General features: G+C 33.8%; 3 protein-coding genes across 5 annotated transcripts; 1 reads left to right on the forward strand and 2 right to left on the reverse strand.

Annotated features, from left to right (window-relative positions):
* Nucleotides 1-1,822: 1,822 nt before the first annotated feature.
* LOC110840364 (uncharacterized) lies at nucleotides 1,823-12,446 on the reverse strand. Its single transcript, XM_087344940.1, has 4 exons — nucleotides 12,256-12,446; nucleotides 10,229-10,377; nucleotides 6,530-6,729; nucleotides 1,823-5,818 (listed from the first exon to the last, which is right to left on the reverse strand). The coding sequence occupies exons 1-3, from the start codon at nucleotides 12,308-12,310 to the stop codon at nucleotides 6,553-6,555; spliced, it is 381 nt and encodes a 126-aa protein (XP_087201066.1). The 5' UTR covers nucleotides 12,311-12,446; the 3' UTR covers nucleotides 1,823-5,818; nucleotides 6,530-6,552.
* A 56-nt stretch (nucleotides 12,447-12,502) lies between these two features.
* LOC110840358 (katanin p60 ATPase-containing subunit A-like 2) lies at nucleotides 12,503-19,489 on the forward strand. Its single transcript, XM_022085329.2, has 9 exons — nucleotides 12,503-12,948; nucleotides 13,865-13,935; nucleotides 14,344-14,866; nucleotides 14,961-15,129; nucleotides 15,709-15,821; nucleotides 16,541-16,737; nucleotides 17,323-17,482; nucleotides 18,701-18,803; nucleotides 19,064-19,489. Exons 1-9 carry the CDS (start codon nucleotides 12,892-12,894, stop codon nucleotides 19,198-19,200), a joined length of 1,530 nt encoding a protein of 509 aa, XP_021941021.1. The 5' UTR covers nucleotides 12,503-12,891; the 3' UTR covers nucleotides 19,201-19,489.
* On the reverse strand, nucleotides 14,199-26,276 carry Smn (survival motor neuron). Of its 3 annotated transcripts, XR_015534103.1 has the most exons (9): nucleotides 24,585-24,795; nucleotides 24,183-24,386; nucleotides 23,642-23,765; nucleotides 23,404-23,516; nucleotides 23,040-23,228; nucleotides 22,100-22,223; nucleotides 20,966-21,068; nucleotides 19,746-19,917; nucleotides 14,199-15,166 (listed from the first exon to the last, which is right to left on the reverse strand). XR_015534103.1 is itself a non-coding variant. In XM_087344936.1 (7 exons), exons 2-7 carry the CDS (start codon nucleotides 24,267-24,269, stop codon nucleotides 20,986-20,988), a joined length of 720 nt encoding a protein of 239 aa, XP_087201062.1. In that variant the 5' UTR covers nucleotides 24,270-24,386; nucleotides 25,467-26,276; the 3' UTR covers nucleotides 20,692-20,985. The 3 variants fall into 3 exon arrangements, 2 of the variants coding, with proteins under 2 accessions (XP_087201062.1, XP_021941028.2); XM_087344936.1 differs by lacking the exons at nucleotides 14,199-15,166; nucleotides 19,746-19,917; nucleotides 24,585-24,795 and adding an exon at nucleotides 25,467-26,276 and having other exon boundaries at nucleotides 20,692-21,068; XM_022085336.2 differs by lacking the exons at nucleotides 14,199-15,166; nucleotides 19,746-19,917 and having other exon boundaries at nucleotides 20,692-21,068.
* Between the last annotated feature and the right edge of the window lie 388 nt (nucleotides 26,277-26,664).

Here is a 26,664-nt window from a genome sequence, read left to right on the forward strand (position 1 = left end):
TATTTTATGCTGTACTTCATAAATTATATTTTTCATCTAACACTACTTGGGTAATTAAATCATGATGGATGGTATGTAGCACACATGGGGAAAATGAGATGCATACAAAATTTTAGTTGGAAAACCCTCAAATGTGCAAAGTAGCCATACTCGTGTTGATTATAGGGAATTAACAAGTACTGGGGCAGGTTCTCTTACAGTGGCATGCAGTTAGTTTGTGCCAGACATTGGGGGATCTAGCATCTGTAATGAAATATCAAACTGAGACTGAGGTTTTCACAGCAGTGAAAACGTGGATTATGATGCTTATGGTCTTGTAGATAGTTACCAGTGTATCACCTCCCACTTGCAGTTACAAGATGGAGGCAATACATTCCTCTGAAATTTCAACCATTTACATCACCACACAATATCACAACCCAGAAGACACAAACAATTCATGAAAAAAGGACTGACAGATGATTAATACATGCAGCTTGCTTATATGTTCTGATGAAGGAATAAAAAAGATTCCTTCAGAAGTTTAGAAAAGACGTAATGAAGATAAAAATTACTGAATGCAATGGACAACATTTACTTTAGAATACTTGTGTATTTGAGTCCATATTCTATTATGGGCAGATAATATTAAAATGGTCCTTAGAGAAATAATCTGTGAAGTCAAGACCGTGGATCAAACTACCATACGATATTCAATGGAAGGCAGTAGTAGCAGTAGTGGTAGTGACAGACCTTCAAATTCTACTACCAGAGTCAGTTAATTATTATAATGCAGGACATTTTGAAACTGTATTTAATAATTAACAAATAAAGGATGTGAACATTTCATTACAGATTGTTAAAATGCCATGGGATAACATGGAAAGCTCAATGCATATCTCAAGCTTCCACGGGTTCATCAGGTGCAGTTAAGGTAATTTATTTAAAGATAAAACAGCAACAAACTGTGTTGGAAAAGCCTGACATTTAAATTATGTGAGAAGAGGATCATTAAAACTAGGAGAGTTTAACTTCACTGCCTAGCCACATCTGAGCCTATTCACAAGGCCCACACCATCCTATATCAGTATTCATTTGCATGTAAAAAAATTGCCAGTAATCACTGAAAGGCCACTTCATCTTGCATGACAAAATATGTTCATTCCTACATACATCCCATAAGATAAATTAATGGCTCCAAAAAACAATTTTAAAAGCAAAGTTGTTAAAATGTCACTGAGCTCTTCAAGTGTCCATTTCAAATTATTTTTAACTTTCATCTGTAAAACTTCCTACTGAAAGTGGTCAATCACTTTACATAACACTCTGTACCTCATACCATGTTACATTACCATCAGATAATTTTAATGTCTGCTACTAGGTATAAACAATTTAAACTTTAGTGTTAAATATTGCGACATGGTAGATATTCAGCATACTGTAGTACTGGGACACATATCGTAAGAATTCATAATCCTGATATATTAAAAAATTGATCATACAAGCAATTCTGGTACCTTTACATGTACCACAGATAATACAAACCTTGAGATAAAATATTAAACAAAGAAATGCAGAACTATTATACTTGTGTCTATAGGCCTCTAGAAAGTTTTATTATTATTTGGTAAAATGTGATGATCAGATTAATTGCGAAATCAACACTGATTATTAAAAATTTTAGTGATGTAATATAAGTATATATAAAATTTTCCGTGATGTACACAATAGAAGATATTCATTATATAGGTCATCTGAAATTACTCTTATGATTCAAATATGTAACTTCAAAATGTCAATGTCATTATTTCACGATACTATTCTGAACATAAATCTAAAATAATACCATCTGAACAACATATTTATTCCATACAACTGACATACCTAACTACACATATTCATACCAAAATTTACATTCATCTGTCAGCATCCTTGTCTACCTTTTGCAATCCAGTATTTTCAAAAATATTAAATCTCTTCACTTCCCATTATCACTGTCAAATTCAAAAAGACACTCAATGAGTCACGAAACAGTAATTTCAGTATCAGTCATCAGATATATTGTCACTTCAATATCAAAGTCACCTAGCTTTCATTTGTCACAATTCAATGAATCCATCAAAAGTAACCCAGAACTGGTGTTCTGCTGTACAAGACAGTTACATCATCAAATGAAACCCCAATACACAAATTTATAACAAATTGAAATGTATATAATGTAAAAGGTACATGAGAGAAATATATTAGTATTATATGTGTATATGATAGATATGTTAAGAGTAAAAGGATATGAAAGTTGCATAGTGAATGAGATACCCTCATTAATTTTATGTTGCGATGTTGGGCAAAGCAATAAACTCTGGTTGGTATAATATCAAAATAGAGGATGGTACAAAATATGCACCAGACCTAATAACCCAGGAAACTCTTTTTATCATGTAAACTTCCTAGAAAAATGGTACACCATTCTCTTTAAAATGAACTTCACATTTTCAGGTGAATTACTGAAAATCAATTAACAATTTTCCCACAAGGCATTTTGTTTTTTGCTTCTTTCTGGACCACATATGAAACAATCAGGAAGAACATTGATGTAAACTGTGATATAAAAATGCATGCCAAAATTCATACAAGATAGAATACTGAAATTTGTTCCAAATGTACTACCAATACTAGAAACTTGACTAAAATATTTGAATAAGTATAGGTAGATTTCCTACCATTACATGAACAAGTTTTAATCTTACAATTTTTTTCTTTTAGCAAGAGACTGAGTACTACATTCCTTTGTTTCATTCTCTGTAATAGTAAACAGCAATTTACGTATGTACATATGGTCGACAAAACTGTCAAAATGTTCATACATATCATGCATATTAGTATCTTAAAAATTACATTGAGAGAAATGTTCTAACAATGTTAATATAGCATTCACTGCTATAAACAAGTCAATTTCACAATATTTCATTATTATTACCCCCCAGCAAAATAAATGAGAATGTTTACCATTATATCTGGTAACATTATGATTAAGGATACCTGAATAAGACATTTGCATAGTTTAGAATAAATAACAATCAGTACAGTGTAAAATGAGAAAACAGAAACAGTTACAAGATTATAAATGCAAAGAACTGAATGAGATGCGATAACAGTTTTAAAAACATATGAATAACAGTCATGTAACAAAAACATTACTCAAAGTCACAGACTCTCAATGCCCTGACATTTGTATTCATCTGTGCCTCATATAAAAAAATGAGAATTTTTAAAAATTTTATTATAGTAACTTCATAAATATATTCTACCAAGCAGTACAACAGTTATTTCTAACTGAAACAGTGTTGAAGATCAAGAATAACATATAATACAAATTAATATTGTACAAGTCTGTATATGTCAAGTATATTATAGCCAAGATCCTTATATGAATTTACAACTGCAAATCACACAACTATAATGGAGGATGTACACCAACCTTCCAACTCAAGTGCAGAGAACATGTATATAATATCACATGACTGATTACATGTATACTAACCACTACACTATTATACCATTATGTCAGAGAATTCTGTAATTAAAACAAAATATGTATATATTTATATCTTAATTAATGTGCTAACTGACAATTTTGCTTGGAGTATAAACATGTACAGCATAAGTAAAATATCTTGGTTCAGAATAATGTTCATAAATTATGCTTTATATACTAAGGTTTTATTTATACAAACAAAGAAATGAAACAGGTATTCAAATATTTATTAGTGCAAAAACATACTAGACTCAACATATACAAAATTTAGGCAAGACCTGTGTTTATATATTGTAATAAAGCCTGGATTATTATAAAAGCAAATGAAAATACATTACTGACATAAAAAATAAAACTTACAAAAGGAACTGCAGATTACAAGCCATTAAATAAGATCACTGAAGAGATGGCAAGAAAATGTAACATGCTATACTGCCTATCTAATAGAATAAGGACATTCTTATTTCCAGGTATAAATGCACAGAAATACTGGTAAATGTGACTGATGGTAATTTTAATACACCAAAAAAAACTTTCTTCTTCAACAAATTAGTGGGATAATTTATCCATTGTGAAATGTGAGTGGTCTACTGTAGTTTATTGTGCTATAAACTACTATATCCTACAAAATCCAAAAAATACATGTTCATCTTTACCATACCTCAATGAATGCTCAGCCTGGCTATTAATAATGACAGATAACTGGCAAAAACCTGGTAACAAAGCTTTTATATGCATGACATGTAATAGTGTATTATTCAAATACATTTAGCTTCAGAAACAGAAATACTTGTTAATGTCAAATACTGTATCTCTCGAATACATAATGTTAATTTAGTGACCATAAGATTTTACAAGGCTAAACTTCAGTAACCAGCATAAAGTGCAGACAGGACATGACGCTGACCACTCAAACCCATCTAGTGCCAAGGTTAAGAATGAGTATGAGTTATGCCTAAATGGTATATAGTGGGACAGCTTTACATTTCCGTAACCAGTAAGGATAACAAACAGCATTAAACAAAAATTATGCACAACTCAAAAGTGTTTAAGTTAGCAAACTGGCATCCTGTTCTTATGCACACATCCTCAGTATAATGGATATTCCACAAGTAAAAGTGGAGTGTGTGATCTACACCTCTCAATTTCTTCCTTTGGCATTATATGAAGGGTGTTTGCATATGGGTCTATTGGGAAGAAAGACAACTTAACAGACCTCAAACACTGGATCACTGCAGCTGTTCGTATTGTTACACTAGACATTTTTAAGCCAAGTGTAAACTGATATTAAATATCAACTGCACTCTTACTGTGTCACTAATGGCAGCAGATGCAACAATTTTGTAACAGGAATTTTTTGAGATAAGCTTATTTTCTGCATTTACTGTTGTTCAGTGCCTCTATGGGTTAATAAACTGTAGCCATGTAAAATCCCAGTCAATAACTGGACATCCTGTAGAATGCAATAATTAGCATTAATTTTCAAGCATTTCACTTAAATATCATCTAAGTTAGAAGACTACTCATGTATGTTCTGAGACAAGTGCTGCTCACTTTATTTATTATACTTCAATACCATGGATCAATAACCATAAAAACATCTGGCTATAATGTAAATTGCTATCTTTTTTCTGAAGAAGACTGCAGCAAACACCTCTGAAATACCTGTAAACTTCCACCAGACTACATGGCATAACATTCCAGAAGTCAGTCATCTTCATATTTACTGCCACAAGAACCTGAAATTTCACCTACTGTATCTTCTGTACTGAATTCAAGTCACCTTTAATTTAGTTTAATAAGTAAGGGCAATGGATTTGTGATAAGAAAAGAAGTTTATTTGTACTTGATAGCAAATATTATATACAAGCTGAAGAAGAACTCTTACTATCACTTAATCCATGACTGTTGTTACATAACCTATAATTTTGCAGAATACAAGTATGCTAAAATTAAATTACAAGCCAGGCTGTCACTCTCTAAAACACACATTTCACTTCAGTATACATAAGTTCAGCAAAAAATAGCTTCAAGTGCAACATTGCAGAATATTTCATAGAAATAGGTCAACAAACATTCCTCACAGAGGTTTGGGCCAATATAATAATGTCAACAAAGCCTTATTATGTGACCCACAATGTGTAGTATTGTCAAGCTATCTGAGTTGTTGACTGGTGGTACTTGGTGCTAGCTGGAATTAAGGAAGTAGAAAAAAGTGGCTTCTCACAAAAGATTCATTGCTGAATCCAGGCATAGCAGCAAGAGTTACATATCTTTCATCACACCCTGATATGTCAGTGCAACCTAGTAAACCAACAGAATGATACATTAGCACAGCTAATGGCATGGTCTTGGTCTTAGTCTTAGTGCATGGAAGTGGAAGAATAAGTGAATAATCCACATAACAGTGTAGCCTTGCAAATTCTATATCATTACTAGTATTTTCGTACAATTATATAATTTCAAATCCCACGTGTTTATTTAGGGCTCGTGGATACTTGGGTGGGGGGGAAACTTAGGATAAATACTTACATTTTTAAAGTCTATACAAAATGCTATATAGTTTAACAAGAAATTATTTAACTCATTTTAAGCTTTCACAGTAATTGACTGTCAATGATAATATTGGTTTTGGATGCTGACATTGTGTTGAAGCTAGTTGTATTCAGAGGAACATTATGCCCTTATGATTGAGGCAGTATGTTCCTGTCAAACATCAGCAACACACCCCATGCCCACATGATGCCTCTACCAAGAAGCATTAAAATTTCAAAATGATTTAATCAACATCAAGCACGCTATTAAAGTTTTATTGAACACTACTTTAGTATTCCAACAGGCTTTCTTACTAGAGAGGAAAAATCCAGAGCTTTTTTGCTGCTGTGCATTAGTTTACATTCATAAAATTCTAACACTATTAAACATTGAAAATAAAAACTTTTGTATTATTCAAATACTATAGGAAGACATACACCAGAACCCACAGCAACACCTTCATGATAGGACCTGTCTTACCTTGCAACCTCATTTGAACCTCACTATGGTTTCCAAAGAATCCCAGATCCTAGCAGTAGTAGTACTGAAAGGGTTGGACTGGGAGCAACAATGAATGCTCTATTCATAGGTGAATCTCCTAAGAATCCATCCGTGGGATTTGGTTCATCCAGGCACTCAAATTCACAGCATCTCACTCCTGCTCGGAACCTCTTGCAAAACTACAAATGACAATTAATACATCTCAGTAAGCAACCCTGGCTAACTCCATATCTAAGTACGTAGGTATGTGATACCATGCATTTTTTCAGCATATTTATTAAAGCTAAACTTTAATAAACATAACTATTACAGTGAGTCCTGTTAAACCATGCCCATATCATTAACCCTACAAACAAAATCATGACATGGGAGGGAATTTTCAGCAATAAACACAAAAAGAACACAGAACTGTAAAATTAATAATACAGATATATGCCTATGAATATTTATAAATAAAGCTAAAAGTTTATTGGAAACACCCATTTTCATGGATGACATCAGAAAAAATCCAACAAGATGGCAAAAAATCAAGAATGTTTTGAACACAGTGGTTTGAAAAAAAGGGCTGTTGGTTGTGTGTAATAAAAGAAAGTCTCTGCTTTTATTGTTGTGAACTTAAAATATGAACATTTAAATGAACACACTAATTGTATAATCTTTTAACACAAGTATGGGGAGTGGGGGCAGCCATAGATGTCCTTGCCCTATGTGTTTGGACGGTCACAAGCTACCACTGCATGATATTCCATTTGAGGCATAACATAGTTGTCCAACACATTTAATAAGACATTGTTTGTTATGATTAGTTCAAGAAAACAGAAGGGCTCAAACACTTTATTCTTCATTAGATGGAAAAGTGCTGATAGGTGAACTGACTATGAAGGGAGAACATAAGTTTCAGACATGAAGAAAACATGCAGTTTCTTTCATTGCTATGTGCAACACAGTTAAAAATTCATGTTCAAAATTCCAGAATTTTTTCATCCACCCAGGACACTGTTACACACTATTTAAAATATAAAAGCAAAGTACAAAATGAAACAAATAATAAACTGTTATTCATGGGCAAGACTGAAATTTCTATTCTCGCAACTGACACAACACAAAAAAACTGGTGTTGATAAAGTGTAGGGAGGGTCCCAGGCTTCCTGCTTATTACAATAGTGGCATCCTTACAGTCCAAAACAGAAACTGAAATTTTGTTTTTATCTAATTCTGCTACCACAGAAATATTCAAAACTTGAAGTTAAATTGTGAGAATTCTTAATTGATACATAAATTTTACACCAAATACAGCATACTGTAGTTTTAATTCTTCTCCATTCCATTTACACCAGATTTCAACACACATTTAGTTGGTATATTGTTAACAAATATGACTTCCATTCAGGAAATTCATTTCTCAGTCAGGGATCCAACTACCCTAAAGAAGTTTCTGTGTGGGTTTCCTCAGTACCTCCAAGAAAGTGCTGGGATAACTCTGTAAAACAACCATGAACTCTTATCCTTAAATCCCTCATAACTCTACATTCACAGTCATCATAAATTTTTTTCATTTGAAACTATGTAACAGTTGTAACTGTCCATCAACCATCCAAAAAACATCTGGATCAATTTCCGACTTCAATTTGTATGTGAAATGAAAACGATATTGCCAGTGTTTCTTGAAAGCCATAACTGTCCCTCCATTAATTAAAAGTAATGAATAGTTCAAAGCAATAGAGCACTGTGTACTGCTGAAACTTCATAATCTGAGTAGGTTGCTTCACAAATTGAGTCAAATTGTACTAAGGCAGAGATGAGCGCAGTTGCAACAAATTAACAGACTTCGTCTCATCTAACAATTGGTCAGACAACGTAAACGCCAACGTTACATAAGCTCTCCTTTTGATGTCAAGGCTGGGAGGAAGCTGTGGGAAGTGACAAATAGTCTTTGCCTCACTTTTAGTAATATCTACCTATTAAAAAGCAGTTCAGTAAATTAAGATCTGAATTGTTTCAGTGTCATCAAAATATGCCTGAACAAATGAGTGAAAGACCTGCGCACATAACCTGAAACCATACCACAAATGCTATATTTAAGAAAAAGAAAATAGGTGTTCCAGAACCACCACTTTGTGTTTCTCAGTTAATAAGAATCATAAATTATAATGATTTTATATTTGTAGGATTTGAGGTTCTCACAGCAATGAATATCCATCATCATCTCATAGCCCAGATAACGGAGATAGCATGTACTTCTGAAACACTGGTAAACTTCTACCACACAACACAATGATACAACCCAGAAGACAGCCATATTCAATTTTATATTTTTATAAACAATTGAATAATTTAATTTGTAATGAAAAATTCACAGACACTAAAAATTCTGGCACCTCTCATTAAAAGGTCCCATTCTACATAGACCCTCAGGCAACTAATCTTTCATTATTTCTTTCTGCTAGGACAGGGAGCCCATAATTCTCAACATTCTGCTTCACATTATCTAACTGAACAAGCAGCTGTATGATAATTGTTGAATCTCTAGTGTATCTGACAATGGCTGACTGATTCATTACACCCCAGTTATTATGTAATTAATGGATATTGGCCATTATGTTTCAGAAATTGGCTCCACTCTCATCTTTTTATAGCAGCCTGCAGTGATTAGCATGCAAAGGAGGTATTTAACATATTCAAGGTTTCATGCCTATTAGCGCTACTAACAGAACTGTGAAGTGCAGTAGAGTCAATTCCTGAAATGTTGCATATAATAAATTTATCTTGACAATGAACAGTGTTCAGTACAATTACAGTGTAATGCCAACTGTTGGCCCAGCACTTCAACTGGTTACATAAAAGCAGAACAATATCACTGGTAGATATAAAACCAGTAGCACAAATATTTCAAGAATGCAGATACCTTAAGAATCTATTATCTTCTGTCCTATAAGATGTTTAGTTCACATTAAACTGCTAATAGTGTTTCTCAACTAATGCTACAACAAATAATTTATACTAAAAATCATTAATTAATTCATTATGGAAAATGAGCACTCCATTCAGAATTCCAATGCGAGTTCACCTAAAACTATTACACCACCCTCACAACAGTTCTGAACCATAGAACATCTAAACTACTAAATTCCTTTAAATCCAATGAAAGGTATGATTTCTTGCTTCTTTAATACAATTTATTTTAATTCAAGTGGTATATATTTATGAGAATACATAACAGAAGCTTTAAATCCTTATAACAATCAGTATGCCTAACTGAGTTACATACAGTATACCCTTTTCTCAGATAATCCTAAACCCAGTAAGTAATCAGAACTATAAATAAATAAGCTATATTGAAACATACTATTTGAAACTATGGTAACTACTGATTGTCCCCAGATTCTAGTTCAGTAACATAAATCTCCTACGAGACCAACTGCATTCAATGTGATTATGTAAAAGTGTCACTACCAACTACTAAGAACACCATTATTTCCACATCATTTCAAAATTATTGCTCTGGAAATCATAACACAGAATTCAGCCTTCACTTAAGTAGAAAGAGACCAAATATAAAATACTGCATGCCACACATGAAAGAATGAATTAAGAAGCCAATGTCAGTGAAAAATTGGGTATAGTGTGTATCGGAGAGGTAGAAGAAACATGAGAATGACTGTGATTTGTGTAGCTCACATAGGGTGGATCACAGTAGATGGCCTTGCACCACATAGGCTCACTATGGTAACAGACACACAATGAACAAGCGCTGGGACCTGGGACGTACAGAAGGCCATGGTTTATAGTATTGCCTTGAAAGTCGATACAGTCTTCATCAACAGCATCTGCCAACATATCACAACCACCACAACATACTACTACAAGCTTCTAAAACACAGCCCACTTTCCTGATAATCTACCAAAATACTGAATGGCAAAAATGTACTATATAGGCTTAATTTCTGGTTACGTACAACAGAACAGATTTCTCTGCGGAGGTACTGTTCATAAAAATTAATGAATCACTTGTACAGAATAGAATTTATTTACAGTCCATAAATCCTTCTTAGGCCCAAGCCTATGTTGTTTGTGTTTAAAATGCACTCAAATACCACTGACTCAATTATCTCAAATACTGATGGGAACAGAAGATGTGGAAGTATACACGATATAAAAAAATTTTCCGCATAATTAAGAAGACACTAAGAAATTTCCCATGTTTTCCAAGCCTCTAACTCATTCTCCCCTTTATAACTGTTCATGTGCACACATGTAATGCTAGTTTATAGCAGACAAGTAAATTAACTTGTTCTTCCAAATATTTCAGAATATATCTCAAAATAAGTTATTGTAACACATTCAATTGTCTGAACCAAACTCACCACCCTACTTCTACTGACTAATGTACAAACCATAACAAACTTACCAGTTAAAGTGGCAATATTCTGCCACGTTCAGACATAAAGATATGATTCATATTGACATGTGAAATTAATACTAATATGAGAACAGCTTGGAAAGTGTGCAACACACTTGCAGTCTGTGCATCTCTTCCTTTTATTTCCCTATCCAAATGGAGTATTTCAAATAAAAACAAAAGGTATTTTTAGATTTGTTAAAGTTTTAAAAATGGACTGTTCTTGATAGTTATCTCTTAATAAGAAACCAGAAAAGCAGTATGGGTACATAAAACAAAGTTACGACACTTAGCACAATGTACAAGTACATATAACAAAGTTACGACACTCAGCACAATAACTATCAAAGCAACTTACAGTAATTTACAGTAATGTTTACAACATAATGGACCTTGAAGTGATAATATTCTGAAACTAATTAAAATTGGCATATAAGTGGGCTGCACTAATTAATTGGCCTAGTACAGAAGTTAAACATGCATAATACAACACATTATGACAACAAACACAATACTATAGAATTATTCAGTACTATTCCTAATACAGAACTCAACATAGAATAGAATTTATTTACATTCCATGGATCCTTTCTTATAACCATGCAGAATATATTATTAGTTTGTGATACTGCATGCTGAAAGTATTACTTTCACACCTAAGTAGCATGTATTCTTGTAAAAATGTACAAGGTCTGACAATTACATATATCCCCAGATACTGTCCATTATTTACTATCACACAGTGATCAGCAATTCTGCAACATAAATGATGTGTCACAACTCACATACTCATGTACTGGTATCATAAAAAACAATATTTAGAGGTCCTGGGTCACTCAAAACGTCTTGAAGAATGTACTCAATTGATACAGATCTCAGTATATGGATGTTCATAACATTTTACAACTCACAAAATTATAATTTTATTAAGAAGGCAGTAATAAACTTCTAAATATCGTGATACAATTCATTACATATGTGTATTTTACTGTATCACATGTTACATCACTCTATGTTTGCTGCATAACCCTAACAGCATTAAAATATACTGCAAAAATGCGATGTACACATACCACTGTCGACGACCGCCAGAGGCCGAAACATACCGGGTTTATTCCAATGAAGCATCATTAAAACATGGTTATATTAGACGGCATATGCGATCCATTCCTCATGTAAATCCTCCTTAACATCTTGGTCATATGCCCTAACCACTTTGTGCACCAAACGTCGCATTTTTACTGCTCAGTATTTACATCTTAGCGATGTCTGCTAATAAAAATTTGATATTCATAACTGTACTCACCTAAAAAGCTAAATAAAACTGAAATATTAACCAAGAAAAATGTTAAACTGGTCATATTTGCAGCCAAATTACAGACGTATCCTTACACTGACATTTACCCTCGATGACATTTAGCATTCTAACACAGATTAGCTCCATGTGGCCAATGCCACCACAACAAATTGCTTTGTGCGTATAACATGGCACAGATCCAATCACATGTACCACCAACTGCAAAAAGTAATCGGTGAGATGAGCGATTAAGTTCCAAAAACAGAGTTCCAACGCACTCGTGGCGCCACTTGATTGTCCAAGATAGATTTTAGATATTGTAAGAAGGCGATGTTATTAACGATAAATTCCAATAAATCTCTATAGGGTTTAAAAAAAAAAAACAATGAATTCACTGCGACAGAAACGTTCAGATTTGGTGGTAGCGTAGCTAGGTATATTTAAACAAATCGTTCTTACAAGGAAAAAACTTTAACAGAACTATTACCTCACAAGCTACGTTCCATTTTAGATTTTCAATTTACACTTTAATTAACAAAGACGTCTGTTGTTTTCCCTGAGAATATACACTCTTTAAATATTGAATTATTTGTTTCCATAGTAACACTGATTAAACAAGACAAATATTGCTAGTGGAAATTATCAATGGCGTTTGAAATTAGTTATTCTAGTTTAAAAATTGCTCATCAAGTACGGGAAAGTGTAAGTATAAATTTTTCAGACACATACTTCCCATCTATTTAGCACACAATATCCAAAGAATCCGGGAAAAGAAAACATGACCATGGAGCAGAATCCTACTAGAGAAGCCAACAGTCACTTTGCCAGCAATTATCTGTCTAGTATCTGAAGGCTTGTTACTATGTTCAGAGGAGCCTACCACTGGTCCCTACCCTTAGTTAGATTAATCCAATCCACATCCATATTTCCCTAAACTTCATTTGAATATCTTCACATCTGTGCCTAAGAGGTCACTTCTGTCCAAGATTTCCAACCAAATTATTGTATACATATATCTCCCTTAGTGTTAGCTATGCAGTTTTCTCAAGTCTTGTTTTCACTTCATCCCTCCCAGGTACAGATATTCTCCTCAACACCTGTTTCCAACCACTTTCAATAAACATAAAAACATACCAAGAAAAATGCATGGATCATTCACAAAACTTTTTTATGGGTGGCAAAGCACTTTTTGATAAACAACTTTCAAGGAAATAAGATGTGTATAGGCAATGTATGAATAGGCCTACAGTTCTCAATTTTAATCATCAAATTACATTAAATATTCCCCATTTCTCCCAGTAGTTTTCTATTTTACTAGAATACATGTTAATATCTTAGGTTCTTTATTGGAAATAAAGGCCTGAATATTCCACAGAATGAGTCTCCTACCTTAGTATGAACCTTACTTCTATGATATAAAACATTCTCATAAATAAGACTCTGGCAACTTTGTCACGGTGTGGTGCCAATGTCACTTGGCTCATATCTCATTTTGGTTATAAGTTTTCGATTGTTTTGTTTAAAGTGCTGACAGTCATGAATAACTATTACAGATGAATTACCTTTAACCCCATTAACCAATTAACTCTTTTAAATACAGTACGTTGTATATTTTCAGGAGGAAAAGAAAGCTTTAGAAAAGAAAAGACAGCTGCTATATCTTGTTCTGCAATACCTCAAGGATGAAGGGTAACTAAATTATAGAATTTAATGACATTTTATACAATTTACATTTCTAATTAGGTGATATATACAGCTTTGTATTTTGAAATTACTTTTACTGAATCACCAGAGATCGCAGTAGACTAAAATCAACATTCTCAGAAAATGGTCACAAAGGATGTGGGAAGATAATATAGTGACAGATATTAGGAAAACAGATTAAAGAGATAAGAGGTAGTTTGAACTGGCTCAAGATCTTGTTTCATGGCAGATGCTGATATTAGTAAATCTTGAAATGTCAATGTTTATTATCAGTTAGTTAAAAAGTTGGGACACACTTAGCTATTTGTTTACATATTCTTCTGCCAACCGAAGGTCATTTCTACACCTACTTATTTAATGCACTTGGTCTTCATTGAATATGTCTCTGTCCAGGTACCTTGACACTGCCCAGAGCTTTAGCAATGAAGCACACCTTACAAACCAGTACCAGGTGTGTGATAATATTGATTTGGGGACCATAGTTCAGGATTTTGAAACTTATTATTATGTACGTTTCCAAAAGTATCCCAAAATATGTAAGAAAGTAACTGTTGAAGAAAACAGAAGGAATATACTAAAGAAGATGCCCAATCTAGAGAATGAAATTCAAGATACTACAAAACCCCGTACAACCAATCTTCAAAATGAAAACCAGAGAGAAAATAAATTACATGTTCCAAAGTCTTCTGGGAAAGCTTCAAGTATTAGTGTACAGAAAACTTTCAAGAGTAACAATTCTTTATCAGACTTGAATCTAATGGTATTGCCTTTAACACCTGAAGGATTCACAAATATACAGGTTAATAGCGCACAAAATAATGTACAGAGTAAAAGTTCTGAAAAACTACTGAAGCCCCTGTCAGGATGTGTTACATATAGCACTGAATGGAAAGAATTTGCTGAAGTAATTTCAAAGGTAAATGTTGCACAATTATCATATTTGGTGTCTCCAGTGATTACAGTTTCAGTAATCATCTCTTATCAGAGAGTAACGGCCATATTATCTACAGGAAATATGTGCAACAGATCTCAATGTGCACTGGAAGGATATCATGGGACTGGAAGAAGCTAAACGCCTACTCAAAGAAGCTGTGGTCTACCCAACTAAATATCCTGAGTTATTCTCTGGTGTCCTAGCACCATGGAAAGGTCTCCTTCTGTATGGACCACCTGGCACTGGTAGGTATATTCCTTTATCTACTTTTTTCCCACCATACTGAAAATTATGAAAGAAATATATGAGGTGTAATAAAAAAATGTTCATACATTCCGCAAAGTGACACTACTGTAAATAGTTCAGAATTCCTCTACATCTGTAATAGTGGAGATCACAGGCTACAGCTTCTAGTAAAAGGTTAGAATTACGTTTTGAAAATATAAGAAAGATATTAACTGAAAAATGTTGGGTTAAGTTCCTCTGAATGTTTACTATTGAATACAAAGAAACTAAAGAACTTGGAAGCTCGTAAATTTGTATAAAGCAGTCTCTCAATATTCTCAATAAAATATTATAGCTTACAATTACAGTTTAATGCCCCATGTGTTGCCAATATAGTACAATATTATTATGATGAACAGCATTTAAAGCATCAGCCTCTACTGTGTGTATGTGGTGAATGTTGTGCATAAGATGTGTTATCAGGTGCACACTGGATTCACTTTGATGAATAATACTGTTTATCAATTGTTCACAAAAGGAAACTGCTGTACAATATGTTGCCTTGCTATAGTTTTCAGAATTTATTTGAATTATTTCAGGTAAAACACTGTTGGCTAAAGCTGTTGCCACTGAATGCAAGACAACATTTTTCAACATATCAGCAAGTTCTATCATAAGCAAGTGGAGAGGGGATTCAGAGAAACTAGTGAGAGTAAGAATAGAATGACATTAACTATTACAAGTAAATCACTACTGGCTAAAGATGTTCATATATTTTATGCACTTTGTGTACATGGTACATGAACATCTACATCATTTACTTCATGTTATTCAAGTTCTTGCCTAATATTAATCTTTAGCACAAACTGATTTTGTATACTCAATTTCAATCCCTCCTTAGTATTCTGTATTCCATATATATCTCAGGCAGGAAACATAAAGTAACATGGATACATCATTCCTTGTTTTAAGGGAATATAAATTAAAAATGTACAACATGAATTTAACCTAGACAGATTGGATGTATGCTTCATTCATATATATTCTGAACTCCAAGTACAGTCAACATTTCATACTGTAAAACTCATAAGCTCATCATGTCCAATAAATTGTGTACCAATTTTATTTTCTGACACAACAAAATTATTAAAAATGTCTCTATGAACTCCATTCCATTACAGGGAAAAAGAACTACGCTTGTAATTGTATGACAGCAATATAAATTATCTTTTACTTATGCTTCTATATAAAGAAAAAATAAGGGATGTGTAGGCAGAACCATTCAACACTTACTAAGAATATTGTGTGCTGAAATGCAGAAAGAAAAAATCAGGGGGCCACTGGGCTAAATTATAAACACTGCATTCATAAACAGTCATGTATTCACACATTTCCCAAAACTGCACATAAAACTCTTTTAATATGATCCAGGTGATGTTTGAACTGGCCAGATATCATGCTCCATCCACAATATTTTTGGATGAACTGGATGCTCTTGCATCTCACCGAGATGCCTCAGGTGAACATGAGGGGTCCAGACGCCTCAAGGCTGAACTCCTGATTCAACTTGATGGGTTAGCACATAGTTCAGACAGAGTTTTCCTACTAGCTACATCCAACCTGCCATGGCAAGTATGGTGTATGGTGATTCATGTACCCTTCTATACATTAAGTCACTTTATTTCACGATATAATAGTTAAAACTGTAGAGATCTATCCATATTCAGGTATTTAACTGTTGACATGGTCCAGAATTTATTATATTTAACACTATTTTGACTCTTAGTGATGGCTAGAAATGCCCAAGCCCTTTGGTTTTGTACTTGTAATTTTGCATAGTTCAACCTTTCTGAAATAATCTTCTGATCTGATTACCTGTCAACCATTATGATTACTCTTTAAATTGTTATGCAAATTTTATATTGCCATCAATATAAACATTACAAACGTACATCATAAAGTGCAAGCATAACCAAATTCGTAATTTTTAACACCTCAATGCAATTTAGCCCAAACACATAAACTAAAACCTGTAAAATGGGGTGTGGCTTATAAATTGAAAAAGAAATCAATGCTTAGAATGCCAGAGCACATTTAATATACTTGATGTCTACACAGGCTACTAACTGGCAAACAATCTTAACATTTTCTTCTTTTCGCTGATACATTACTATACAATCTGTACTGTAACAAGTCCTTTCTGCTTTTTGTAGGGAACTGGATGCAGCAATCTTACGACGCTTTGAGAAGAGAATTCTAGTAGATTTACCAAACACAGAAGCCCGTCAATCAATGTTTCAACACTACTTGCCGCCTGTAGTTATACAAATGCCAACGCTGTTGTGTGAACTGAACTATGGGTTGCTGGCACATGTATGTTCCAATATGACATATATAGTTATTCTGGTAATTGATGGCCAAGTTAAGATGACACAAGCAGATAATGCGAATAAGACAGCATATCAATCGTATATTTATACATAAACTGTGAATGTCAGAAAATAAGTAAAGTAAAGCTACCCCACTATAAGCCATGCAGGTGTTTTGGAGGGAGAGAAGTATGGCTCCTTCTCACTCTTAACCTTGGCACTAGATGAGGGTGAGTGGCCAGTGTCACACCCTGGCCACGCTTTACCCCGGTACCCATTAGATAGGAGGCTGGTTAGGCCCCAGTGCCAGTCTGAACACAGAGGCTAGAGGAAGAAACCTCTGCCTCTATTGGGGATTGAACCCTGACCTTTCAGTCCATAGTCAGTCACTATATTGACTGAGCTAACCCGGCTCTTCACAAACTAAGACTACTCAGAATAAAAATCTTAAAAGTTAAAGGTAAAATATGTCTTACTGATTTATAGCATCCTGTGCAATGAAGATGGTAATATTTTTAATATAAACTAACTCCCTGGTAGCAGAACCCACAGGTCAAACACCGACAACATCAAAGCCCACCACTGGACTCAATCCTGAGCTAACTCCATCCATTTACCATCCTCACAGCCCACCTCCCCAAGATCCATTTTGATATTATCCTCCCATCTCCTTCTTGATAAGTCCAGTGGTCGTTTTCCAGGATTCCCCACCAAAAATCTGTATTCACCTGTTCCCCCCCCCCCCCCCCCATGTGTTAATGTCCAGCCCATCAGAGCTTCCTAGATTTCACCATCCTAATATACTTGACAAAAAGTTGTATACCAAATGTTGTTCCTCCAGGTAAATTCTGAGATAGCACCTTAAAACAGACCACAATAATTACTTTCCCATGCCTTCATTATTCACATTCTGCCATTTAATGCCATACAACCTATGCAGATGGAAGTATCATTAAATGAGCCGAGAATCAATCAAAATGTCACGTTCCTCTTTTATAAGTGGATAACAGGTAACGGGACATATGCATGTCCAAGATAAACTGATGACAGACTGCTTTAAACAAAGTTTTGAAATGGACAGTCATACAACTATCTAAAAAGGTCCAAAAAACATTCAAATAGAAAGTTGAGCCAAAACTACCTTTTGCACAGGTCTGTATGAGACCAAATTGCCATTTCACTTTTATGTCCACTGTTTGAGATCAATGCTATCATTGTACAGGCATCAGCTGGCTATTCAGGTTCAGATATCAGGTTGGTTTGTAAGGAAGCAGCCATGAATGCAATGCGGGAAGCTTTCTCTGTTCTCGAAACATGCCAAAATGGTAAGTACGTTCATTCACAACTTTCAGTGACCCGAGTTCATATTTAAATGAATGTAATATTCAGTGTTAAGTCAGTCCTCTGTCTTCATGGCATGTCAAAGGATGATTCACAGTCATTTGGAATGTTATTAAAATGTGTTAAAGCTAACTTTGAAGAAATAATGATAGTGATAATATGTAAATAAATCAGCAAATATCACAAGAATTCTGTTAGAATAGAAATGTTACATGTATTCATGCTTCATTCTTAATTTCTGTAGATGAAAATCTGCCAAATTTGAAGCTGAAAATCATTACTACTGAAGATCTACAAAATGCTCTGAAAAGCACAAAACCCTCGGCTCTCCATCTTGCAGCACGTTACCAGAAGTGGCAATGTGCATTTGGCTCCACTTAAAATATTTTAATCAAATGTGATTTTGTCCTGTGTGAAGTTGGTACTCATATTTATCTATTTTGATAATATTCACCCAAAAAATGAAGGGATGACTAATGAATGACAGTATTCATTCTAGATACATACTATGAAACTGCAAATTAAACCAGTTTAACACTTGTGTTATACAACAAGTTGCTACTATTGTACTACATTTTAATATTAGTAATAAAAATTTTGTATACATAAGTATGATTATGGTTATCCAAAGGACTGACAAATTTATATCATAATAAATGTTTTGTCAATGCCTTTCTCATATGAATCAGGGACCCTATGTAACATTCTGTAACATGGTAATCTTTCATGATCAGGTGCTGTTAGCCCAAGCCCAACCACCAAGCTTCTTATATCAGTATTATAGTTTGTGGGTAATGTGTTCTTCATCACCAACTGATTTTCCCTCCTGTATTTTCAACTTTTTAATATTTTAGTACCCACAGGAACACATTCAATAATTAAAAATAAAAAGGATTCGAAACCAAGATAACAAATCAACAACTCACATTTTGAAACTGGGACAGTATGAAATTCATCTGACTTTTTATATGGTCTTGCCCAAACCATGTACAAATCATTCCTCTTCCATGTCTTCAATCTTCTTCATGGATGAAGATTTTTTCTACCCTCCTGCACAAACTTGAAGAGAGGGATGGAATGTTTACTGCAATGTGTTTGCTGTTGCATAAAGAAAGGCTAGTGAAAATATATAATAAAAGTGTTTGAATCTTAAACAGAATGCAGAAAACTATATTACACATTAAAGAAAAGAAAATGTTACCAATCAATACATTACAATAAAATTGTTTTTCAATGTCAACAATGTGAACTGATACTTCAATAAATTTTTAATAGAATTTCTCTTAACATTAAATTCCAAAACTAAACTGGCAATACTGATCAATATATGATGTTTAATCACAACACAATACTGTGTATGTAGAATGTAATGACACAAATAAACTCAATGGAAATTACAGGCCATGCTTAAAGGAATTTCAATGGGAAGGAATAAAAATGTATTAATACAAACACAAAAAAAAACATTGGCCATCATAAAATTAAAGCTTCACTGCATTATGAGAAAAATCTTACCTAAAAAATATATACAACTACTTTTATTATATTTTAAATAACTTAGCTGAACTAAAAATTTCAAACACTGCATGTATCTTAAAATATTGCATACTGTGCAATGTTGAATACTTTATCTAAAATATAAAATCATGCATACACAAAGTGTTTTTAACGTGTAAACAGTTTTGTTTGTATGCATGATTTTATATTTTAGACTGCATGTATGCTTCCAAATTTGAAATTTGTGTTCATGTTTTAAGTTTGCTAATCCTTCACAACAAAAGAGTATGTAGCCTTTATGCAATGCTTCATTCAAATGTATTTAAATTACTGGCCATTTCTGGAAAAATAGACTAAGATGTGAAACTTCATATGTAAAATTAATTACATTTATGTTCTTTATTATTTAAACCACAAACATTTAAACACCTCTGTGAGAAAATACATCAGTCTTGTTCTGTAACATTACTTAATTGCCTTTGGAAAACTCAGTTTTGTGGAATTTCTCAAGTGTGGTATATCAATTTATTTTGAAATAAAATCCATCAGTTTGAATCATAACACATACCATACATCTTGTGTTAAAAACCTTTACACCTATTTCAGATTAAGTGTAGTAGGACATAAGAACAAAATAAACAAAATTTACCATGAAGAATATTAATTATTTCACTTTTTTCTGGAAGAACTTCTGCTGAAATTACCACCAGTAGGAGAGAATTTCTTTGCTTGCTTCAAACCTTGATAATAACCTACAAAATAACAAATATAAAATACAGAGTAATCACAAGTTGTAAGAAACATACGGTCATCACTTAAAAGCTCAAGACCTACTGCAAACAGGACATGTGGTATAATGTACTATTACAATTTACTGTTCAAGCATGGTTAAGGTAAAAAATATTGGTATTACCCATTTATATATTAACATTTTCTTTCAAGAATAAATTTGATTTGCTTTGTTTATAATAATCTGTATATAGTGATAATATTGATTAGATAAGAATATAAATATTATAGAACATAAGATTGGCACGGAAAACTGCGCATGCATATCAGTATACCCGTATACTCGGCTGTTGTTATCTCTAGTTCGTTCAGTTATTTATTGCTGTTTTTGGCCTCCGGAGACAGGTAGTAACAACTATTAACATCTCATACATATCCAAATAATATATAATAATTTGTCATTTATTGAAATAAAATACAACTTTCAAGTAAATGTCATTTATCCACACACATTAACCTAACCTATTTTTAAAGCAATGTGTCCCGATAACCCACAAGTACCGGCTTCAAAGGGGTAAACTGAATTACATATTTATGAAACATTTAACAGATATATGAAAGTTTTCTTTCAGCCAACATCTAAATACCTCCTTTTTGCCTTGATGCAGCCTATTATGTTTCTTTTGAACAATGTTAAAGTGTTTGCATATAGCAACAACATTTTATTACTGGTACGACATTTTGTTCAGTATGTGTCAACATATAAACTAACTTTACGCACCACAGTAGCAACTCAACAAATTCTAGTTACATTGCCCAATGTTCTGTAGTACCTAGGAAATACATTTTTATCAATTTATAGATATGAACAAGACTTGTAAAGGCATCACAGTAAAGTCTTAGAACATGATATTGCTACAACACGTTCATGTATAATGAGGTACGTCGATCTCGAGAAATACTGTCCTTCCCACACGACCAAGTCCAAATTCATTGTTACTGTACACTTGCCTATATGCAAGTTTAGCTACACTTAATTCAAAAATTTTCTCACCTGTATGAAAACCACTCATGTACCATGACATCAGCATTGCAGACAGAGCCTCTGCATCCTCCTCTGGAAAACTGCCTGTCAAATGGGGTGGAGGAGGAGGTGGAACTACCATTGGAGGTAGACCCTACAACAAGTTTAACACTTTTATTTTGCAGTTTTATTGATTATTGTACCATTAATAAGGATTCTGGATTTTAGTGACAGTCATAAAAATCTCTCAAAATAATATACTATTTGATGAAAAGTACACTATTTTAAAAAGTAAGGCTTCCTTCAATCATCCACAATTTCTAACACAACTATTCATAACATGACATATTCATCAAAGCCATTCCTTCTTGCAGAATTAAATATGTTGCCATTTCTAATACCTTCAGAGAAACCTGAACTGACTACTGTGCTACTAATAAGAGTTATGAATTTTTCTGCAGGTGTCATAAAATCTACTCAAAGAACAAATTTACAATATATATGTTTCATTTTCTTCAATTAATTGTAAGGGTTACTGCAACCTTGTTAACACATATCTTAAATAAACACCCATTAAACTCAATATACAGCACTAATAAGAGCTTTATTTACTTTAATTTGTTTTGAGACCCACATTATTTTAGGGTCTAAATTCATTTTTGGTTTCCTCTCAAATATTTACCTGACAGAAAAGGTTTGCAAGAAAGTTATAGGAATCCATAAAATACACTAGTAATATCCTCTACACTATAAATGTATACAACTCCACACAAAATAAGTTCTTTTACTAATTCCAAAAACAAATTGAGTGCAGTCATTCACTTCTAATTCTGTGTGTCAAATTTGGCAATGTTATATTTCCTAATTGTGATATTATTAAAAAATATAACAGTACAATAGAAATTACATAAAACCACTATAGCTTACAGTAATAATTAAAAATTGTATCTGTAAAGATGTCTCTACTTACCATTGGTGGCATATGAAGAGGCCTAAATTGAGGAGGAAAGAAGGCAGGACCTGGAGGTCGTACTGTTTGAGATTTCCATTCCATTCTGCTGCCTTGAGGTGACTTGGGAACTGCTCCAAACTTTGGTTTGAAATGTGATCCCTTTGTAGACTCCCCATCACTACATTCCATCTCAAAGCCATTTTGCACCTGGATATCCCAAGTAATTATTCTCTTCTTAAATTATAACATATTACCAATATTTTACATTGATTTTATGTTCATTGAAATGGAAAACGTTACACACAGGAGGGATAGAAAGGGCTGGAGAGGTGCAGAAGCTTGCACAACCTATCAAATAAGAAACAGAAACCATCAATCTTACCAGTTGTTCCTCCAATACTTGTGCAGCTGCTGCTGCCTCTTGAAGCTTCCGTGCAGCTTGTCCTAGAGATGGCTGAAGCATTTTCAATGGCACCTCCTCCTCATTACCATAACCTGCAATTACTCACTAATATACACATCCAAGGATGTAATGAAACTGTGCATCCAGGTTGCCTCACATATATACCTGCCCACAGCCCGCATTTCAATCTGAGCAGGAGCTTATACTTTCCACTTACCAATGTATTTGACACGACAAGCCCCTTTATTATGGAACAAGGCATCTATTGTAGCTTCATAAATACTGCCATCTCCACTGTATACTGCACGGCAAGGAGTGCCAACCTGCCACTGTAACAGCCACTGCAAATGAAAAACTTACTGTTTCATTAAAATATATCATCACTGTTACTGCAGTCATGGAAATTTACACTGAAATTTGTTGGATAAATTTTACTTTGCTTCATATTTGTTCTTAGAACTTACATACTAACTGAGGCATAATTTTTCTTCTGAAGTGCAGCTAACCAAAAAAAGGTTCTGAATAAAGTCATCTACTGAATACAAAAAACCATTATACAAGTATTTCAAATACTATTTAACATTTTTATGATATTTCTGTACTCAGCACTGTAACTCAGATTAATAAAATTAATTTAAATTTGGTACATAATATACAAAACTTATATAATATTAATAAATGTATAATTTGACTAATTTACTACAATATCAAAGAGTCAATTATATTATGTTAAAGAAGTTCACCATCTAATAGTTCACCTCTTTGTTGTGCTTCTTCTTCCGCCTTCTAGGTCTGTTGGATGCATTGCTCTCATTTCCAGATATGCTTTCCTTGTCAAGTCCCATACGACGCGCAACTTCCTCCTTTGCCAAAGATACAGCACGGTCATATGCCTGTACTAAAGCTGTGTCATCCCAGATATCTTCCTCTGCTGTCGTGGAGTCACCATCCTCGCCTTCAAACTAAATAATCATACATTTCATATAGCACTTATTTCTAAAACCTGAAAAACATATTAGACACAAATGAACTAGAGAGCCATGCTCTACAAACCCCTTAACACACACTAATATGAAATAATCTACTACTGAAAGAACACATTGTTACAATTATACAGCATTTTGCAGGCCTGTATAGGTTATACTGCACTGTAAACATACATTTGACTTGCCGCCCCGTACAAACAACACTTGTCCTTCTGTCATTCTTTATAACTTCAGAATACTTTTATGGTAGTACAATAAAAACTAACAAAATTAAATAAATACAATGTCTACGAATTACGTTTGAAACCAACACACTGCACTGCTATCATATTAATCACAGATTACACCTAAGTAGCGATTCAGCGAAACTCCGTCATTTCAAGTGATCTGTGCATTTAACACTCTCTAGCTACATGTACTCTCTGCCCACAACCAAAGTTCATATATTTTAGTATATTATCGTTCTGATGTAAATATATTATAAACTAATGTTACACTTCGTGATGTTGGTGAAGGATCTTTCCTACAATATATTAAGTTGAGAAAGTAGTTACAAAAAGGCGAATTAACAGCAACATTATTGTCACAAAATAAGGCTGCCATGAATCATTAATGTAACGTTCCAAATGATTGATTATAACAAATTCACATCATGAATAAAGATGTAGATAAGTAAAGTGTATACATTAGAACATCGTGCAGTATATAACATAAAGTAAGTGTGTCGAAACGCGACAAAGATTTTGAAAACGTTACTTAATCTAACAAACTAACCTAACCCAACCTGTCGTAATGTAATCTAACGTATATCAAAGTCGCCAAAATTAACCGAGCGTTACGTATACTGCGTTCCATCGTTTTTGGCTGCTGAACTTTTCTGAATTGGAACCTTGGAGCGAGTCAGTTACCAGAAGTTTGCTGGAAGTGATGGCAGCAGGCCATGTACAGTACACTCCAAATAAAATATCACCACGTTATGTAACACAGGAAAGTCGATTTCACTACACTACTCATCACTAGAAAGTTAACACTGCAGAGAGTATTAGATAATTTTACCTTCTTCACAACTCTTCGGTCCTCTTCCAATTCTTCCACTCCTCACAGACTTCGCTTTCTGACATATCACTCGATTCATCAGTACCACTGCTGCTATGCACTCCATTATCTTCAATTATGATACGTTCAATAGAGTCTTTGATTATGCCTTCTTGCTCGAAATAAATTTGTTCTAGTTTTTCCACATGCTGACATACATTATCCCATTCCTCTTGCCCAATTTCTTCGAATCTCTGGCGACACAGATGTTCGACATCCTTAGTTTTAAATGTTGTGTTCTTGCTTGCAACCCATTGTTTTACATCTGCCCAAATAAGTTCAGTATTTAACTTAAGATGGGATGGTGGAAGTCTCAACACAGTAGGTTCTTTGTCTCCTAAAATCTGATGAATCACACAATATTTGTGCTTTGACTTATTTAATTTGATTAAGTCATACACTTGAGCTTTCAACACGTCACAACATTGGATGTTTCTTTCCAATAGCCAGGCTTTCATTTTGTCCTACTTTGAGTAAACATCGGTGGTTTGTCTGTCCGAGTGTTGTGATGCGAGATGTTATCAATGACCAGAAAGGTGACTGCAATGAACAGGTGTCATGTTGTTAACACAGCACAGACACAAGACAATATCAAGCTTCCACACTGCTGCACTGACACAGACTGTACTGACCAACGGAAACTCCTTCCTTCCTTGTTTCATTGAGTGGTCCACATACTGGACTTTCCCTACAAGATCAGGGGCCATAATCGGTGGATCCAGTTTTACTTGTCCAATAACGGATATCCATAGAACCCTGACTTTTAAACTCCACTCTGCCTGCAGACAGAGGTTTGATGAATTCCATACAAAAGAATTTTTCAATGTGTGAAAGCTTCTAATGTCAGGGGACCTTGTGTTCTAATGGGAAATCTTCTTTGTATATTTATGTAACTTCATTTTGGATGTATAAGAGTCACATTATTGTATCAAAATCTGCCACACCAATTTAAACATGTTATTTTGAGATAATTCTGATCCAAAACATTCCTTCACATTTATAATGATGTATGGAAAATTTATCACATCTCATATACACTGAGGACATTCTGATATGCATATGTGAATCCAGAACAGTAGAGAATAAAATTTCTATCAACTTCATAAGAGCATGTCTTGGTGACAAGGTTATGAATTTATTAGTTCTGCTATTTCACATA

Source organism: Zootermopsis nevadensis, unplaced genomic scaffold, assembly GCF_977971745.1.
Source record: "Zootermopsis nevadensis isolate Lab colony 2312 unplaced genomic scaffold, Znev_1.0 Znev_ptg000008l, whole genome shotgun sequence".
Lineage (NCBI taxonomy): Eukaryota > Metazoa > Arthropoda > Insecta > Blattodea > Termopsidae > Zootermopsis > Zootermopsis nevadensis.

Coding starts and splice junctions, on each gene's coding strand:
- LOC110840364 (XM_087344940.1), bottom strand. CDS start 12,310: ATGACCAGTTTAACATTTTTCTTGGTTAATATTTCAGTTTTATTTAGC. Junction 10,378..12,255: donor AGTTTTATTTAGCTTTTTAG/GTGAGTACAGTT, acceptor ATATGTTGGCAG/ATGCTGTTGATGAAGACTGT. Junction 6,730..10,228: donor TCTACTGTGATCCACCCTAT/GTGAGCTACACA, acceptor TGTCATTTGTAG/TTTTGCAAGAGGTTCCGAGC.
- LOC110840358 (XM_022085329.2), top strand. CDS start 12,892: ATGGCGTTTGAAATTAGTTATTCTAGTTTAAAAATTGCTCATCAAGTA. Junction 15,130..15,708: donor GTATGGACCACCTGGCACTG/GTAGGTATATTC, acceptor GAATTATTTCAG/GTAAAACACTGTTGGCTAAA. Junction 17,483..18,700: donor ACTATGGGTTGCTGGCACAT/GTATGTTCCAAT, acceptor ATCATTGTACAG/GCATCAGCTGGCTATTCAGG.
- Smn (XM_022085336.2), bottom strand. CDS start 24,629: ATGACAGAAGGACAAGTGTTGTTTGTACGGGGCGGCAAGTCAAAT. Junction 23,766..24,182: donor AGAAGAAGCACAACAAAGAG/GTGAACTATTAG, acceptor TTTCATTTGCAG/TGGCTGTTACAGTGGCAGGT. Junction 23,229..23,403: donor AAGTATTGGAGGAACAACTG/GTAAGATTGATG, acceptor TGGGATATCCAG/GTGCAAAATGGCTTTGAGAT.